General features: G+C 32.0%; 2 protein-coding genes across 2 annotated transcripts; both read right to left on the reverse strand.

The window, feature by feature from the left end:
• Nucleotides 1–424: 424 nt before the first annotated feature.
• LOC114174709 (PLASMODESMATA CALLOSE-BINDING PROTEIN 2-like) lies at nucleotides 425–2,476 on the reverse strand. The gene is made up of 4 exons (XM_028059548.2): nucleotides 2,209–2,476; nucleotides 1,719–1,958; nucleotides 1,570–1,606; nucleotides 425–1,005 (listed from the first exon to the last, which is right to left on the reverse strand). Exons 1-4 carry the CDS (start codon nucleotides 2,258–2,260, stop codon nucleotides 732–734), a joined length of 603 nt encoding a protein of 200 aa, XP_027915349.1. The 5' UTR covers nucleotides 2,261–2,476; the 3' UTR covers nucleotides 425–731.
• A 5,489-nt stretch (nucleotides 2,477–7,965) lies between these two features.
• LOC114169053 (PLASMODESMATA CALLOSE-BINDING PROTEIN 2-like) lies at nucleotides 7,966–10,075 on the reverse strand. Its single transcript, XM_028054073.2, has 4 exons — nucleotides 9,766–10,075; nucleotides 9,245–9,484; nucleotides 9,096–9,132; nucleotides 7,966–8,575 (listed from the first exon to the last, which is right to left on the reverse strand). The coding sequence occupies exons 1-4, from the start codon at nucleotides 9,815–9,817 to the stop codon at nucleotides 8,290–8,292; spliced, it is 615 nt and encodes a 204-aa protein (XP_027909874.1). The 5' UTR covers nucleotides 9,818–10,075; the 3' UTR covers nucleotides 7,966–8,289.
• Between the last annotated feature and the right edge of the window lie 6,708 nt (nucleotides 10,076–16,783).

The raw sequence follows: 16,783 nt of genomic DNA on the forward strand, positions 1-16,783 counted from the left end.
ATAATTTAATATAATAAATCGCTATATTTTGAAGAAACCCAGCAAAAACACAAAATCCATCACTAAATCCAAATTCCAATTCCTCCTCAAGTTTAACTCGTTAATCGTCAGATTCTTAAATCTCACGCCACATTCTATTCCAAATTTCTGAATTGTTCAGATCCATAATTCATAAATTGATAACCGTGCCAAATCATCAACATGTCCAAATGGAAAACGACGAACCAACTCACGGACTAAACATTAAATATATGAATATCAATCAGTTTGTAGAGTTATCAAAACGGTGTCAAATGGTCCAAATCCAAACTCCGCAAAACCATTTGAGAGAAAAAAGAAAAGAAAAAATGGTCCAACAAAGAAAAAGGTAACAGAAAAGAGAAAAATATCAAACACATAATACAAGGTATTCGCAAGGCTCAACTGAATGAAAAAAATAATGGCTCTCATAGTGATGATAGATACTAGATATAATAATATACAAAAGGTTCCACCTCATTTGCAGTCACATATCAAATATTCACCACTGAAAAGGAACCAAATTCCCTAACTTTTTTTTTTCTTAGGAACACAACAAAAACAAGAAACAGGAGGCCAAAGTGGGGTCTGCTTCTGGATGATTCCAAGTGATGAACTTACATGAACACCCTTCTTCTGTATTTGCAAAATCTCATCCATACAAGTCTCAATTTCACAAAACCCCCCCCAAGATTTTCCCAGAACTGCACCATTTAGACCCTTAACACTAGCAAAAAGGTGAGAACAAAGGACACCAGCAACATGCATGTGTTCTTCAAGTGAACCACTCCTTTGTTTGGATCATAGCTTGTTCCAGTTGAAGATGTTGGACTGATTCCAAACACATTAGGGTTACCTGTGATGCTGCCAGTGCCAGTGCCAGTGCTGGTGCCTGTACCAGTGGGAGTGGTTGGGGTTAAGGTGGATGGTGTGCCTGTTGTTGGTGTAGTGGTTGTTGGGGTTCCTGTGGTGCCTGTTCCTGCATTGCTGCAAGTGGAAGCCAAAACAATTTAGCTTATGATCATCACATAGTATATTAATAATTTAGTAAACTATTATATACTAAGTATAGAATTAGTTTCATTGAATATTATATAATCTTGGATCTAGGATCATGGGAATGAAGTGGACAAAAACAATTGTGGAACATCATAATCATGACAGCTAATGTTCCAAAAGGGTTCATCACGATGTCATTGGCTTCTGGGTAAATATGATGCAGGAGGTGGATGCATACACCGCAAAAAATGGCCTTTTGGCTAATGTAAATGTAAAAGTGTGATAAAAAATAACAGATTGCTTTTGCTTTTGCAAATGATATAATTGAAGTTGAATGTAACCAAAGCCCTCTGAGGGAACCAAATTAGGCAATTGATTAACGAAAGCCAACTTCAATATAGAGAGAAAAGGTTTTCTTCATGTTCTGTAAATGGAAGAAAAAACTGGTTTAATGCAGCATGCAAGCAACAAAAAAATTGAAACCGAGAGAAATAAATAAATGATTGTGGATTAATTTAAGCAGATCAGAAAGATCCATGATGAAGAACATACCCAGGGCTTGAGGGGTAAACACATGTGGATGCTGAAGCTGCAGATCAAAGAGGTAGGGACAACAAGAGACACAGAAGAATTAGAAAAAGGGAATTTTGTGAAGAAAGTCCAAAACTTTTGAAGGTGACTAGAAAGTGGTGGCCACTTACTAGGTGGGTTTTGGCTTGGGGTGGCAGCACCAGAAAAATCACAGCTTCCCTGAGCCTGACCCTTTCTCTGGAAATAGCTATTAACAGCATAGTTGCAGTGATCCTTCACAGTGTTAGGTTGGAAACATGCTCCATTTTGAAGAATAGGGGTACAATCAGCTCCTGCACCACATGCGTAATCTATAGCTTTCTGAAGAGCTTGATCACCCACACCATCTTTACATACACAGTAAAGAGCACCTGTTCAAGACCAGAAAATGTAAACAGAAGAACAGTTAGCCCATTAAAAATCCCATCTTTCCTTAAAAGCACCAGCACTAGAAAAGTTCCTAAACAAAACCCATCTCAAAATCCAAGCTTTATCACAAAACCAAAACAGAAAAACAGCAACAGAAAGCAATCATAGACACAAATCTGAGATTTTATATATCCTGATGAAAAGCCCCCCATTAAGCTTAAGAAAAAAATACAGGCAAGTCCAGGAGCTTACTTGAATGGCCAGTGAAGGCAAGAAAAAGCACAAAATACATCACAAGAACCATGATTGATGATGGTTAAGATGGATGTTGAGAGGGTAGAAGAGAAATTTCTGTGATGAAATTTGAAGAAAATAGCAGAGGGTACTCCAGAGGCCAAGGGAGAAAAGAGAGAGAAAAACCAGAAGAGTGAAGCAGTTTTGAAGAATGGAGATTTCTGGACAATGGGTGAGGTGGGGTGAGCCTGTCTGGTACACTTTTCAAGCACCTTTATGTGTAAAACATTATAAGTATTTCATAATGATTAATAAATTAACACATAGTATTAAGTAATATAAATTTATGTATTGTTCTGAGGAGTGTGTTCTGGGGAATTGTACTAAAGCTGAAGCTTTTATTATTTTGTTATGCTTACATTATTACATTATTACAGTGTGTATATAATATGTATCTAAGTATTTTAATTTTGTCTATATTTTCAAACGGTCATAAACTGATAAGGGTAAGTGGGGGTGGTGGCACTGTGAATGAGGGTGGAATAGACAAGTTCGATGTGGGACTAGTTGGCAGGGAGATTCCCATAGATCTTTTTCTCTGGCTGTGTGTTGGCACTAGAACCATCCATTAGTTTGAGGGGTTGGAACTTCTATTGTAGAAACTATAGATTGTTATCATTTCCTCTTTTGAGTTAACTAGTTTTATTTCCTCTTTTGAGTTAACTAGTTTTATTTACTTCTTTTTACCAAAATTGTATAAATTGAATCAAATTATTATAAAATTAAACTCAATTATATTATCATTTCAGCACATTAACGTGTATTCATTGTTTGAATTATTGTTTATGTTTAAGTTGCAATGTAGTTTAGTTCAATTAATCTTATTTGAGAGCAATTAATTTTAACAATTAAATTAATATAATAATTACGTGTGGTTACTTTGGAAATATATAGTAGGAATGATGGGATAAATGTGTTTTATTATTGTATCCCGAAATAAAAAACCATTCTCTATCTCATTCTTATATTCATCTGGACTAAAAATTGTGTTCATTTTCATTTTTAATTATTATTTCGATATCGATATAATCTATTTTTTTATTATTTCAGTATCAATTATTAAATTTTATAAAAAAATTAAAATCACAAAGAAAACAATATTAGCAAATATTTGATATTAAAATATATTTTTTTTAATGTCAAATATTTAATATATATATATATATATATATAATTATATATAATTATATCAATTTTAAATACAATACTAAATAACAATAACAATGAAATAATTATATAAAATATTACATATTATTTATTCCAAAAAATATTTTATAACTCAATAAAATTTAAAACTAAATATATTTATTGTGACATCACATTTAAATAGAATAATCTACTAAATAAAACATCGCATAGTTATAATAATAAGGAGCACACGAGATAACAGCACACTTAAAAGGATCCACTATTACAGTCATCCATCAAATGTATTTAGAAAGGAACTTAGGCATACCACCAATGCCATAAGTAAACAGGGAATTTAACAGTTTTGCAAAAGAGTTGCTCCTAGAGCAATGAATTACGAAAAGGCATTAGGCCATCAACTATTCTTGAGAGCCACGTATAACAGGTTCAAATTACACAGCACCGCTGCCACCACCGGGTTTACCTTCAACATTTCCTCCATCTGCTCCCACCGATAAAGTGATCATCGCAAAAGAGAAGATAAGACAATAACATACACAAAAACGAAAGGGTAAGCTAGTGAAAATAAATTTAACATGTTATAGCAAACAGATACTTAAGACAGTCCTCAAGCATGCAGCAAAGTAAGCACCAATTCATGTTATAGCAACCAAGCAAGACACTATGACTCAATTATCCGGATACATATACTAAGATTGGATTCCGGATTCACTGGACGCTTGCACTTGTGGTGGCCTCTACTGCTCTGTAGAGCCATTGCCAATGGGTTTCACCCTACCACACACAAGGTTAGCCTTTAAGCGTCTAAGGCCATTATCTTGCCAGAGACTAGGACCTCCCGCTACTCTCACCACTTGAGTTAGTTTGCTCTACATGAGACTCACTAACCCTTTAGAATTTCGGGATGCGATCCTTACTTGAATCCTTATCTTAATATATACACTACACACCACCATGAAGTCTTCCCACGAGACTCATGAAATTACGCCTATCTCACACCAATTTCATGATCCTCATACCATAACCACCACTTGTTATCTCAACATTAAATTCTCATGCACGTTCTCAACCAACCAAGCAGAATCCCATGTGTTACTCATGCTAACATACCAATTTCAGTGCATACAACTCATGCAATTCTACATAAATCATGCATGTTCGAGAAAAATAGCCACACACAACGTAAACAGGAACATAAAGTGTAAATCTGCATTGTTCTCGCTTAGGCTAGAAGCCCTCGCCTAAGCGACAACAACTGTCTCGCTTAAGCTAGGCATTCTCGCCTAGGCGAGGCCTATAACAGTGGCACTCTGCGAGCCCTCGCTTGGGCGAGATCACCATTCGCCCAAAACTAAAATCCTTCGCCTGGACGAGGATGCGAGTAGAGCACACTAGCTTTCCTCGAGTGCTCGCTTGGGCGAGCCATTCTTGCCTAAGCGAGGCAATGCGTCGCTCAAAACAAGAGTTGGTCGGCTGAGCGAGATGCTCGAGCAGCACCAGGGCGAGCTTCTGCTATTCTCGCCTAGGTGAGACGAGCTCGCTTAGGCGAGAATACCACCTCTCTCCCATTGTTTCACGCATGCAGCACCCAACACAGCCAAGTACAATCCATACAGTCCACTCAAAATAGATACAAGCATTTTTAAATCACTTTATGCATACAACAGAAGCAGAAACTGACCACATACTTTAAGACACACGAAAAAAAACAGAGACCTAGCTTACCTTACCTTGTTAGACGCAAGAAAAGGAGCAGCAACTCAAAGAATGCAACTTAGGCACAACAGCTCCACGGACTAAGATGGTGAGCTGAAACAGAAACCCCAGGACCCAAACGAGAGTAAGAGGATGAACCCTAAACGCAACAAAAGCACCCAACTGGAAAAAGGGGAAAGAAAGGCTACAACAGATCTGAGGAGTAACTTACTTGGTAGTAGAACAAGCTGAGCTAGCTCGAGGGTGGAAGGTTCTCTATGAGCTTCTGCTTTCGTAGAGAGATAGGAGAGAAACTATTTTTCTGAAAAAGAGTAAAGTGAGATTGTGAGGGGGCTGGACAAAGTATTGGAGTCCCTGGTGGGCTGACCTTGGACCTACGAAAAGGCCAGGTCCATACACTTAGGAACAAAAAAAGGGCTTATATTTATACGATACAAAATCAAAATTTATCTTTTCTTTTTTTGAAATTTTGTTAAATTCGTATTTCAAACTTAAAAATAAATAAATATAATATTTTAATGTAATAAGGTTATTTTTCCTGTTAGTAACATTTCGTTTGAATGGAAACGTAAATATCCCAAATGTATCTCAAATGTTGTTTAATATTTAAAAATATTAACGTAACTATATTAAAAAATTATATCTGTTTATTTTTTAATCTTCTACAACAAATTTAACAAATATATATATATATATATATATATATATATATATATATATATATATATATATAACCTTACCATTTATTTTAAAACTAAAACACAAATTAAAACACAACTTTTAAAGATAATTTAAAAAACATATTTAATCTAACATGTAATAGCATACCTAACTCTCACATCAATATCTTTTTCTCCGATGAATGATTGGATGTAAAATAAAAATAATAACAATTTAAATTTTATAAAAAATCCTCCATTATTTTAGAAGGTTTAAGTTAAAAAAAATAATTTTAACATTTCAATTGAATCTAAATTATTTGTTGATTATACCAATTATTTGCTAACTTATATAATATAATTTAAAATAATAAATCCATATATTTTGAAGAAATCCCACCAAGAAAACACAAAATCCAAATCCCAATTCTTCCTCAAGCAGGGGTGAGCATCGGTCCATTGGACCGAATTCGAGCCCAATAGATCAAATCCATCAAAATTCGAATACGAATTTAATATTAGAAAAAACAGATCCGACCGTTTCACACCTTGAGTTGTTGTGTTTGGGTAGTTTCCGATCCGATTAAACACGGATGGATATGGTTATCCAGATTTCAGTTACAGTTCAAGATCAAATGCATTAGCCTCAAGAAGATCTGCACTCCTCACACGCGTGACCAAAATTTTAGAAAAGATATCTTTATTTCCATGTCTCCCGGTCACTTTATTTCCCTGCCCACTTTGTTTTCGTTTAATTTCACGTTTCTTACAATAGATATCCGAACCGTTTTTGGATTATAACTGGAACCCTTTTTTTTATTCATCTCACATTAATAATTCGACCTTTATCGCCTATGAGTAATTTTAGACAAGTTTCCTATGAGGTGGATATCTGAATGCCAAGTATAGCTAATCTATCTTCAGGGAAATATGAGGATTCTTTTGCCATTTAAGGTGTTAATTTCCCCACTAAAACATCTCCCGTTTTGACCCACAGTCTTAGAATTACAATTCCATTTTGGTCTAAATTTCGGAATAATTTGACTTCTAGATGTGAAATTTTATTAGTGATTCTTTCATAACCATAGCTTGCCCATATGAGTGAATTTCATATTTCCACATGTAAAAAGAAGTAAAAATATTTTCATGAACGAGGCGCTCACTAATGAATACACCATCTTCAGAACTGTAACCTTCTCATGACATATAAACTATCACCGCCAACTATAGCAGCACCACCATTCGCTAAAATTCTCCCTTTTTGATGCATTTACCTCTGTGAATCTGGGATTTTTACAAGCAGATATGTGTGCAGGTAAAGATCCACCATCGTAGGTGTCTGAAGTGAGCAGATATGAAATGGATTGCGTTGTTGTAGGTGCATATGGCTACTCGTTCCACTGTTTTGCATGGCTAATGTTGTTTCCCGAAAAACTGCGACTAAACAGTGATAGTCGCGTTTTGGCGTTTCGGTGGTAGTCATGCTTCACTAGGTCTAGGTCGCGATGTGAGAGTTTTTAGCCAAATAGTGATTATAGTGAGCATATATGTTGATATTGATGGTTATTAGGAATAGGAGAATGGAAAAAGGAATGATAGGAAAAAGACGATCCTTCTGAATGTCGAAGAAGATGATATGTAAGGGATTCCAAATGTTGGCGGTAGATTGCACAAGTTCATAACGAAATATTAGGGTTAGAAAAGTTCAGATTAGGTCGGTTAACCGTGGGTGGATTTTGAATTCAAAATCCATATAGGACCGTTTTAATCCGACCCGAATTTTTTTTAACCAAAGTAACCCGATTAAAATTTAATTGACCGAATAAACATCCTCCTTTTCGGGCATATCCGTCGGGTTCCATTTTTTGCTGAGGCCTATCCTCAAGGGTCAGATTCTTAAATCTCGCGACACATTCTACTCCAAATTTCAGAATTGTTCAGATCCATAATTCATAAATTGAAAACCGTGCCAAATCATCAATGTCCAATGGAAAACGACGAACCAACTCACGGACCTAACATTAAATATATGAATATCAATCAGTTTGGAGTCATCAAAACGGTGTCAAGTGGTCTAAATCCAAACTCCGCAAAACCATTTGAGAGAAGAAAGAAAAGAAAAAATGGTTCAAGAAAGAAAAAGGTAAAAGAAAAGAGAAAAATATCAAACACATACAAGGCAAGGTTCAACTAAATGAAAAAAATAGTGGCTCTCATAGTGATGATAGATATTAGATATAATAATATACAAAAGGAAACCGATGAGGTTCCACCTCATTTGTAGTCACATATCAAATATTCACCACTGAAAAGGAACCAAATTCCCTAACCTTTTTTTTTCTTAGGAACACAACAAATAAACAAGAAACAGGAGGTTAAAGTGTGGGGTCTGCTTCTGGATGATTCCAAGTGAACTTACATGAACACCCTTCTGCATTTGCAAAATCTCATCCACGCAAGTCACAATTTCACAAACACCCCCTCCCCCCCCAAGATTTTCCCAGAACTGCATCATTTAGACCCTTAACACTAGCAAAAAGGTGAGAATACAGGACACCAGCAACATGCATGTGTCCTTCAAGTGAACCACTCCTTTGCTTGAATCATTGATGCCTGTTCCAGTTGAAGATGTTGGACTGATTCCAAACACATTAGGGTTACCTGTGATGGTGCTGCCAGTGCCAGTGCCAGTGCCTGTACCTGTACCTGTACCGGTGGGAGTAGTTGGGGTTAAGGTGGATGGTGTGCCTGTTGTTGGTGTAGTGGTTGTTGTGGTTCCTGTGATGCCTGTTCCTGCATTGCTGCAAGTGGAAGCCAAAACAAATTAGCTTATGATCATCACATAGTATATTAATAATTTAGTGAACTATATACTAAGTATAGTATTAGTTTCATTAAATATTATATGATCTTGGATCTAGGATCATGGGAATGAAGTGGACAAAAACAATTGTGGAACGTCATAGTCATGACTGCTAATGTTCCAAGAGGGTTGATCATGATGTCATCGGCTTCTGAGTAAATCTGAGTAAAATTGTTTAAAAAATAACAGATTATTTTGCTTTTGCAAATGATATAATCGAAGTTGAATCTAACCAAAGCCCTCTAAGGGCACCAAATAAGGCAGTAGATTAATGTAAGCCAACTTCAATATAGAGAGAAAAGGTTTTCTTCATGTTCTGTAAATGGAAGAAAAAACTGGTTTAATGCAGCATGCAACCAAACATCTTGCCATTACCAGAAAATTGAAATTGAGAGAAATAAATGAATGATTGTGGATTAATTTAAGCAAATCAGAAAGATCCATGATGAAGAACATACCCAGGGCTTGAGGGGTAAACACATGTGGATGCTGAAGCTGCAGATCAAAGAGGTAGGGACAACAAGAGACACAGAAGAATTAGAAAAAGGGAATTTTGTGAAGAAAGTCCAAAACTTTTGAAGGTGACTAGAAAGTGGTGGCCACTTACTAGGTGGGTTTTGGCTTGGGGTGGCAGCACCAGAAAAATCACAGCTTCCCTGAGCCTGACCCTTTCTCTGGAAATAGCTATTAACAGCATAGTTGCAATGATCCTTCACAGTGTTAGGTTGGAAACATGCCCCATTTTGAAGAATACGGGTACAATCAGCTCCTGCACCACATGCATAATCTATAGCTTTCTGAAGAGCTTGATCACCCACACCATCTTTACATACACAGTAAAGAGCACCTGTTCAAGCCAAAAAAAAATGCAGAAAATGTAAACAGAAGAACAGTTAGTCCATTAAAAATCCCATCTTTCCTTAAAAGCACCACCCTTCAGTAAAACAGAACAAAAATAGAAGAGTTCCTAAACAAAACCCATCTCAAAATCCAAGCTTTTCCACAAAACCAAAACAGAAAAACACTAAGACAAAGCAATCATGAGAAAAAAATCTGAGATTTTATATATCATTATGAAAAGCCCCCCATTAAGCTTAAGAAAAAACACAGGCAAGTCCAGGAGCTTACTTGAATGGCCAGTGAAGGCAAGAAAAAGCACAAAATACATCACAAGAACCATAATTGATGATGATTATGATGGATGTTGAGAGGGTAGAAGAGAAATTTCTGTGACGAAATTTGAAGAAAATAGCAGAGGGTACTCCAGTGTGAGGCAAGGGAGAAAAGAGAGAGAGAACCCAGAAGAGTGAAGCAGTTTTGAACAATGGAGATTTCTGGACAATAAGTGAGGAGGGGTGAGCCTGTGTGGTACACTTTTCAAGCACCTTTATGTGAAAAACATCATATGTATTTCACAAAGACTAATAAATTAATACAGAGTAGTAAGTAATATAAATTTAAGTATTGTTCTGAGGAGTGTGTTCTGGGGAAATGTACTAAAGCTGAAGCTTTTATTATTTTGTTATGCTTACATTGTCTATATTTTCAAACGGTCATAAACTGATAAGGGTAAGTGGGTGGCGCCGTGAATGAGGAATGGAGAAGTTCGATGTGGGCCTAGTTAGTACGGAGATTCTCATGGGACTTCTCTATGCACCTTCAAAATTTTGTTTAGTACTCTCAAAATTTCACAGTGAAAATTAAAATGTAAAAAGTAATTATTTTCTCTTCTCTGTTCATGATACGATTTATCTAAAACATTTCTACCATTTTTGATCTTCAAAAAAAGAAAGCTAAATCAGAAATTTGAAGATGGAAGGAATGTTGTTGAGAGCTAGAGTTTACATAAAAGAAAAAAGATTTTTTGAAAGAGGATTTTCTTAAAGATTTTATTGGGTTCTAAGACCGAATTCAAAAATGAAGTTTGAATGTTTATAAATTTATATGTATATTTTAAGTTTTAAATTTATCTTTGTAGGATTTTATTATTAAAAGTAAATTGTATAAAATTATAGTTCATTACAAAAATGATTACTAAAATTACAGATATAATTTTTTTTATTAAAAATTTAGTATATTTATTTTATTTATTCGAAATTTAAGGAGAAGTTAAAGAAAAAAATTAACCGAACAAAAATATGTAACTTGAATAACTCATTTAAATTAATAATAATTTGAAAAAATCACCAATTCAATAAATTAAATGATTGAATATATAAATTAAAATATCAAATTAAATATAAAATCGGATCAACCCAGCCAATGTTGAGTCCTATATGCTATCAAAGGTTTTAATTAGATTCTTACAAATCAGTATAACTTTAAATATTATTAATGTAAGAATTTATCTGAACATGTTTTTATTATTTTTACTTTTTTGTTTTGAATAAGGTGTTTTTATAGTCAAAGATTAAATGAATTTTGAATTTTTAATATTATTTAAATAAGAAATTATAAAAAAAAAAAAAACAACGGAACAATTTAAAAATTATAAATCTATTCGTGTGTCTGTTATATCTCAACTATTTTCTTTTATTTTCATTTTCCCCCATGTTATGTATTTTAAGCTTTCCAAAAGATAATAAATCCTTACATTGCTTAGTTTTGTGAATATGTAATTCAAGAAAACCAATAACAATAAAAACATTTGAGATAGCTTTTAAACCTTTTCACATTGTTCATGATTACCAATAATGAGATAATGGATTCTGTTATACTCTATGATGAAGTGTGGTGAAGACTTCAAAAGGAATAAGGAACTTTAACCTTTTTGAGAGTCAAAGAAGCATTCCTTGGAATTTTATGGTTACTTTTTAGGTTTTTTTATAATGTGTCTCTAAAGTGCTTAACTGGGTTTAATAAAAAATGGATGATGAAGGGTTCATCACCATCCAAGCCAAACTGTGTGAAACTTTATGCTTCTACCGGAAAGTACATAGCCAAAGTTCTCACTTTTCTACCTTCTTTTTATGATCTGTCTTCCTTTATTCTTCTCACCTTTCATAGCGGTTTTTCTCCTCAACTGTTTCCACATTGGATCCATTTCTTGAATAGTTTCATGTTTAAGTTTTGTAGATGTTAAAGTATGATTAGTGGTTTGTTTTGGATAGAAGATGAAAAGAAATAAGAAGAAAAGAGAATAGAAAAAAAATGGTATGGATTAAAAGAAAAATAGTAAAAATAATGAAAGTAAAGTTTGTTTACTTACGTTTTTATTTATTTTTTTAATAGTATTGTTTTAATGGTTTATTGTATCTATGAATAGAAAAAAAAGGCAAACTTTTAAAGGTTAAACAAAACAAAATTAACTAAAAGTAGTAATATAAAAACACTTAAAATGGAGACCGTAGGTATTCTATTTCTCTTATGCGTTTCAATCTGAATCAATCTGATACACACCCTAAATTGTAATATCTGACAAAATTTAGTTTTTACACGTATTAAGCATCCGAGCATCTTCTACAAAAGATAAGAGACAAAAGATATGTGTTTTTATTTTATTATTCTCTACATATTGTTTCCATTTTCAAGAAACTACTATACATATCTCGTTGCATTATGTGCTCTCTATTTTATTTGAAACTTTTTGGGCAAATATGAATGTTCACTTCAATAATCTCAACATATACTTTCCGTTTAGAAAAAAGTAGGTTAAATTACTTTTTTTTCCTCTATTTGTCATGAAATTTCAGTTTGGTCCTCAAGTTTTTTGTTGTCTCAATTTGGTCCTCATTTTCTTAAAAATGACTCAATTTGGTCCCCACCATTAACTTTGACCAGACGGTGTTAAAGTCAACGCCACGTGTCAATTTATGTTTTTTTATTTTATTTTTTTGATTTTTTTGAATTTTTTTGAATTTTTGATTTTTGATTTTATTTTTGACACGTGTCACTTCATAATTGTGTCACGTGTCAAAGTGACTCAATTTGGTCCCTGTATTTGTTTTTAGTTTTAATTTAGTCCCCTTTTTTATAAAAATAAAGTAATATTGTCCTACCTTAAATTGACACTAAATTTACTTTTTTAGACATTCTTACTAAAATTAACGTTTTTATTAAATATTTCTATAAATATTTTAAATTAACTTTAACTTCTACACAAAACATTAGACTTTGGTTTTGTTTTGAACTTGAATTTTAGTTCCTAAACTTCTGTGTGACAAGTTATTTGATTTCTAATCTTCACTAAGTTTGTATAATATGATACACTTGATGTCCGATGACAAAATTGTTAATTTTTAAAATTAAGTTTGGGGTTTAACTTTGTTTAACAATAAAACTAAAAAAAAAAACTTATTTAAAAATATTTCTACAAATATTTAATAAAAACGTCAATTTTATTAAGAATATCATCATAAATTGTATACAAAGATTAAATTGAGTGTCAATCTAAGGAGGGACAATATTGCTTCATTTTTACAAAAATTAGGACTAAATTGAAACTAAAAACAAATATAGGGACTAAATTGAGCCAGTTTGACATGTGACACAACTGTGAAGTGACACATGTCAAAAATAAAAAATTAAAAAAATATTAGAAAAAAAAACCAGAAATTGACACATGGCGTTGACTTTAACACCGTTTGGTCAAAGTTAATGGTGAGAACCAAATTGAGTCATTTTTAAGAAAATGAGGACCAAATTGAGACAACGAAAAACTTGAGGACCAAAATAAAATTTCATGACAAATAGAAGGACCAAAAGAGTAATTTAACCAAAAAAGTACTATAAAGTCTGTGTTTTGTGTTGTTTACACTGTCTCCATTGTCTTATCATGTTTCTTTGGCATGCGTATTTTTGACCAAAACAAATTATGTGTGTAGGAATTCGCATGGAATTCAAAAACCAAATTCAAATTGAAATTCAAAGGAGCAGTCTACTGCTCCCGCCTATATGTATCAGTCTCTCTCTATAAACATTTGAAGACATCTTTTATTTTGCAGTTAAACGTTTTGCATTCACTAAAGTTCGTTAATTCACCATTGTTTGTTCATTATGTCTTTTGTTTTGTAGGAACAACCTCACTCCATAGGAGAACTAAACACTGAAACGAAAAATTGGCATATCATTTCACGAGTTGACGTAATGATTTGTTCAAGATTACATTGAGAGCAAATCTCCATTTTCAATGTTGATTGTCCTCCAAGACAAAGAGATCTACATTACAAACCATTTAAAAATTATGCAGTCTTCAAAAATATTATACCTTAAGTGGTCATATATGAAAACCTTAATGCATTGTCTCTTTATCCATGCCTCAATAAGATGCACACTGATATACAAATTTCAATATGAAATTAAAGAGGATAAGGTTTACTCCTTTCAATCATTTTAGTGTTTCCTCTAATAGTGGTTGTTATAGAATAACCAATCACAACTATAAAAATAAACTTTCAATTTGGTACGAAAGTTCTTTTAGTTGGGTGTAACTTAGTTCCCAAAATAACACTCAATACATTCGTTTTTGTACCATCAATGCACCTGGCTTCGATATTTACTATTTAGTTCGTATGTATATGTTTCAGTTTAATCTCTTTCAGTCTAATGTTTAGGTTAAATGATATATAATATAAAATGTTAAACCGTTTAATGCTTTATGTAGATATAATTGGACTACTGATTGGTATTGTAACTTAAAGAGAACTTGAAAAAATTGGTAGGAAGACAAAGATGAATGTCATTCAAATTGAACCTGATGGGTAAGATTATTATTTTCCTTGGTTATAATCTCTTATGTGTTGTAATTTGTTATGTCTTATTGAAAATATGTCATTGTAAAATTCTAACCAAGCACATCTTGTTACAATAGTTATATACTATATTTGGTGAATATGTTGATGAGTTAAATGCATTTCTTCGATGGAAAAGATTAACATGTTGTTATTGTTATACACTATTGATGTATTTATGACTACATAATATTTTTTTTAACTCTTTTATAAATAAAGTTTATCTTCAAAATTGTATAAAATGTATGAACATAATTTTTAACTGCGATGGTGAAGAGGCGACATAGTTGGAAAAAAGGTAACTAATTAGAAGGATTTTTTTTATTACATTATATTCAATGTTTAATATATTTTCTATAAAAAAATATTTTGTACATTATAGAATGTTGAATAATACCGAATCTCTTTCACAAGTTCTCACCAATTGTCTCAATCTTCAAAAACAAGCTTGGAAGACGAATTCTTTCAACTCAATTGGAGAAGTTCCATCAAAAGTAAATATTTTAAAGAGGTACAATGTTGTTTTGTTTCTTTGACTTAAATGAAAATAAAAAAAAAAACCTTTTTTAAATCTCCTCTTTTATTCTTGGTAGGAAAGTACTTTTATTATAATGACCACAATTAAACACATTTTGAAAGAAAATGATTGGTAGTACATGACATGTATATGTAATAAATCTATATAGCCAGATTCCAAGATGATTTTTTATGAGAAGTATAATAAACACGCTATCAAGGTCACGCTCTTGTAATTGAATAATTGTCCAAAGCAAATGAACATGAAAATCTCTTTTATTATTGGACTAACAAAAACTCATAATTTTGTTATTCAGTGGCTGACATTGATTAGCCTGAGGTTTTCATTGTTATTTATTGGTCTAATATATTTAATTTAATAAGTAAATAAAGTATCATATTTTAGTTCTCAAATCTTAATTTGGCATTTTTATTTAAAACTATTTGGAATGATGATAATAAGTACATGCATTGATGATAAAAAGTTAAACTTTATATTGAATAAAAATAATTATTACATTTAGTGTTATGATGATTGTGATGTTAAATATTATTGTATTCACTTATAAAATTGTATTATGACTGTTATAAATTATTATCACTATTTAAAATTTAATCATATTTATCATTATTACTATTTAAACATTAATATCTATTTTTAACTTCTTAATTTTGTTTCAAATGTTAAGAAAAACAAAAATTCATTCATTTTAAAAATAATCTTTTTAGGAGTAAAAATACTAGTTATAATAAAAATTTAGATACTCCCAGTATATATATATATATATATATATATATATATTAATAAAATAAAATAAAATAACGTACAAATATTGTAAATATATAAATACAGTAATAATGTATTTTGGAGAAGATAATCAATTATATAATATATATATATATATATAGTTAATTATTTTTTTAAATATGATCATATAAAAGGTTCGTAAATCCTTTTATATTTATGCAAAAAATTTAATGTATGTTTTACTTTTTTTCACTTGGTTATTTATTTATTTTTCATAATTTTCCTTTAATTTTTTTTATCGACCTTTAGGTCTTGATAGGAACAAGAAAATACAAACAAGATATAAGAGGTAAGATTTTATTTAAAGAAAACTATTTTTTTTAACATAAATTAATTATTAATAAAACTATAGAGATTTCATATAAATAACATGATTAAAAAGAATTAGGACTATTATAACTTTTAACTTTAAATGGTATATGAAACATTAACGATCAGAAGAAATTTTAGATGAGCTTTTATGAATTTGATTTTATGTTGGAAAGTAATTATATTGTATCATGTTTAAGACATAATGTTTGATAGTTGTGGATGTCATTTATTGGTAAAAAACATAAAATATTTATAGATGTTGTTTGATGGACGGTTCCTAAAATTGGTATTCTGGAACAGTGTGATGTTTGATCGGATGAAATAATACATGAAGGGCAAAATAATCATTTTAAAGTTGAGGGTGTATGCAGCAATTATGGGGGTACATGAGCAATTATACTTTTGTGATCCAAGGCTGCACCTTCATGTTTTCAGGTTGCATCCATAGGTAGGTTGAAATCTCGAAAAAAATACATTTTAGATTTTGTAATCTGAAATATAATTATAGATCTTGAATGTATTTTGGAGTTCATAATTTATAGAAAAATCGTAAATATTTTCCAGATTGTACATGTATTAAAAAAAATGAAAAGGTGCATGAGTACTTTTATCAAATTTAGTAAAGGAGAATTTAGTATGGATATTATGGGGGTGAAGGAAGAAAAAAAAGGAGGTGCAGGAATAAGTTACCCAGGAAGAGTTTGACTCCACGCAGTCCAACATACAAGCCGTAAAAAAACTTCAGTTTACCAATTCTACCCCTCACCCCTTCCAACCTACC

The sequence above is a fragment of the Vigna unguiculata genome, chromosome 2 (assembly GCF_037176805.1).
Source record: "Vigna unguiculata cultivar grain cowpea cultivar isolate G323 ecotype 2 chromosome 2, ASM3717680v1, whole genome shotgun sequence".
In the NCBI taxonomy this organism is placed as follows: domain Eukaryota; kingdom Viridiplantae; phylum Streptophyta; class Magnoliopsida; order Fabales; family Fabaceae; genus Vigna; species Vigna unguiculata.

What these genes read in the sequence shown, in the direction of transcription:
- LOC114174709 (XM_028059548.2), bottom strand. Translation starts at nt 2,260, where the DNA reads ATGGTTCTTGTGATGTATTTTGTGCTTTTTCTTGCCTTCACTGGCCAT. An exon ending in CCCAAGCCAAAACCCACCTA is followed by an intron (nt 1,607 to 1,718) that starts GTAAGTGGCCAC and finishes TTTGATCTGCAG; the next exon opens with CTTCAGCATCCACATGTGTT. An exon ending in GTTTACCCCTCAAGCCCTGG is followed by an intron (nt 1,006 to 1,569) that starts GTATGTTCTTCA and finishes TTCCACTTGCAG; the next exon opens with CAATGCAGGAACAGGCACCA.
- LOC114169053 (XM_028054073.2), bottom strand. Translation starts at nt 9,817, where the DNA reads ATGGTTCTTGTGATGTATTTTGTGCTTTTTCTTGCCTTCACTGGCCAT. An exon ending in CCCAAGCCAAAACCCACCTA is followed by an intron (nt 9,133 to 9,244) that starts GTAAGTGGCCAC and finishes TTTGATCTGCAG; the next exon opens with CTTCAGCATCCACATGTGTT. An exon ending in GTTTACCCCTCAAGCCCTGG is followed by an intron (nt 8,576 to 9,095) that starts GTATGTTCTTCA and finishes TTCCACTTGCAG; the next exon opens with CAATGCAGGAACAGGCATCA.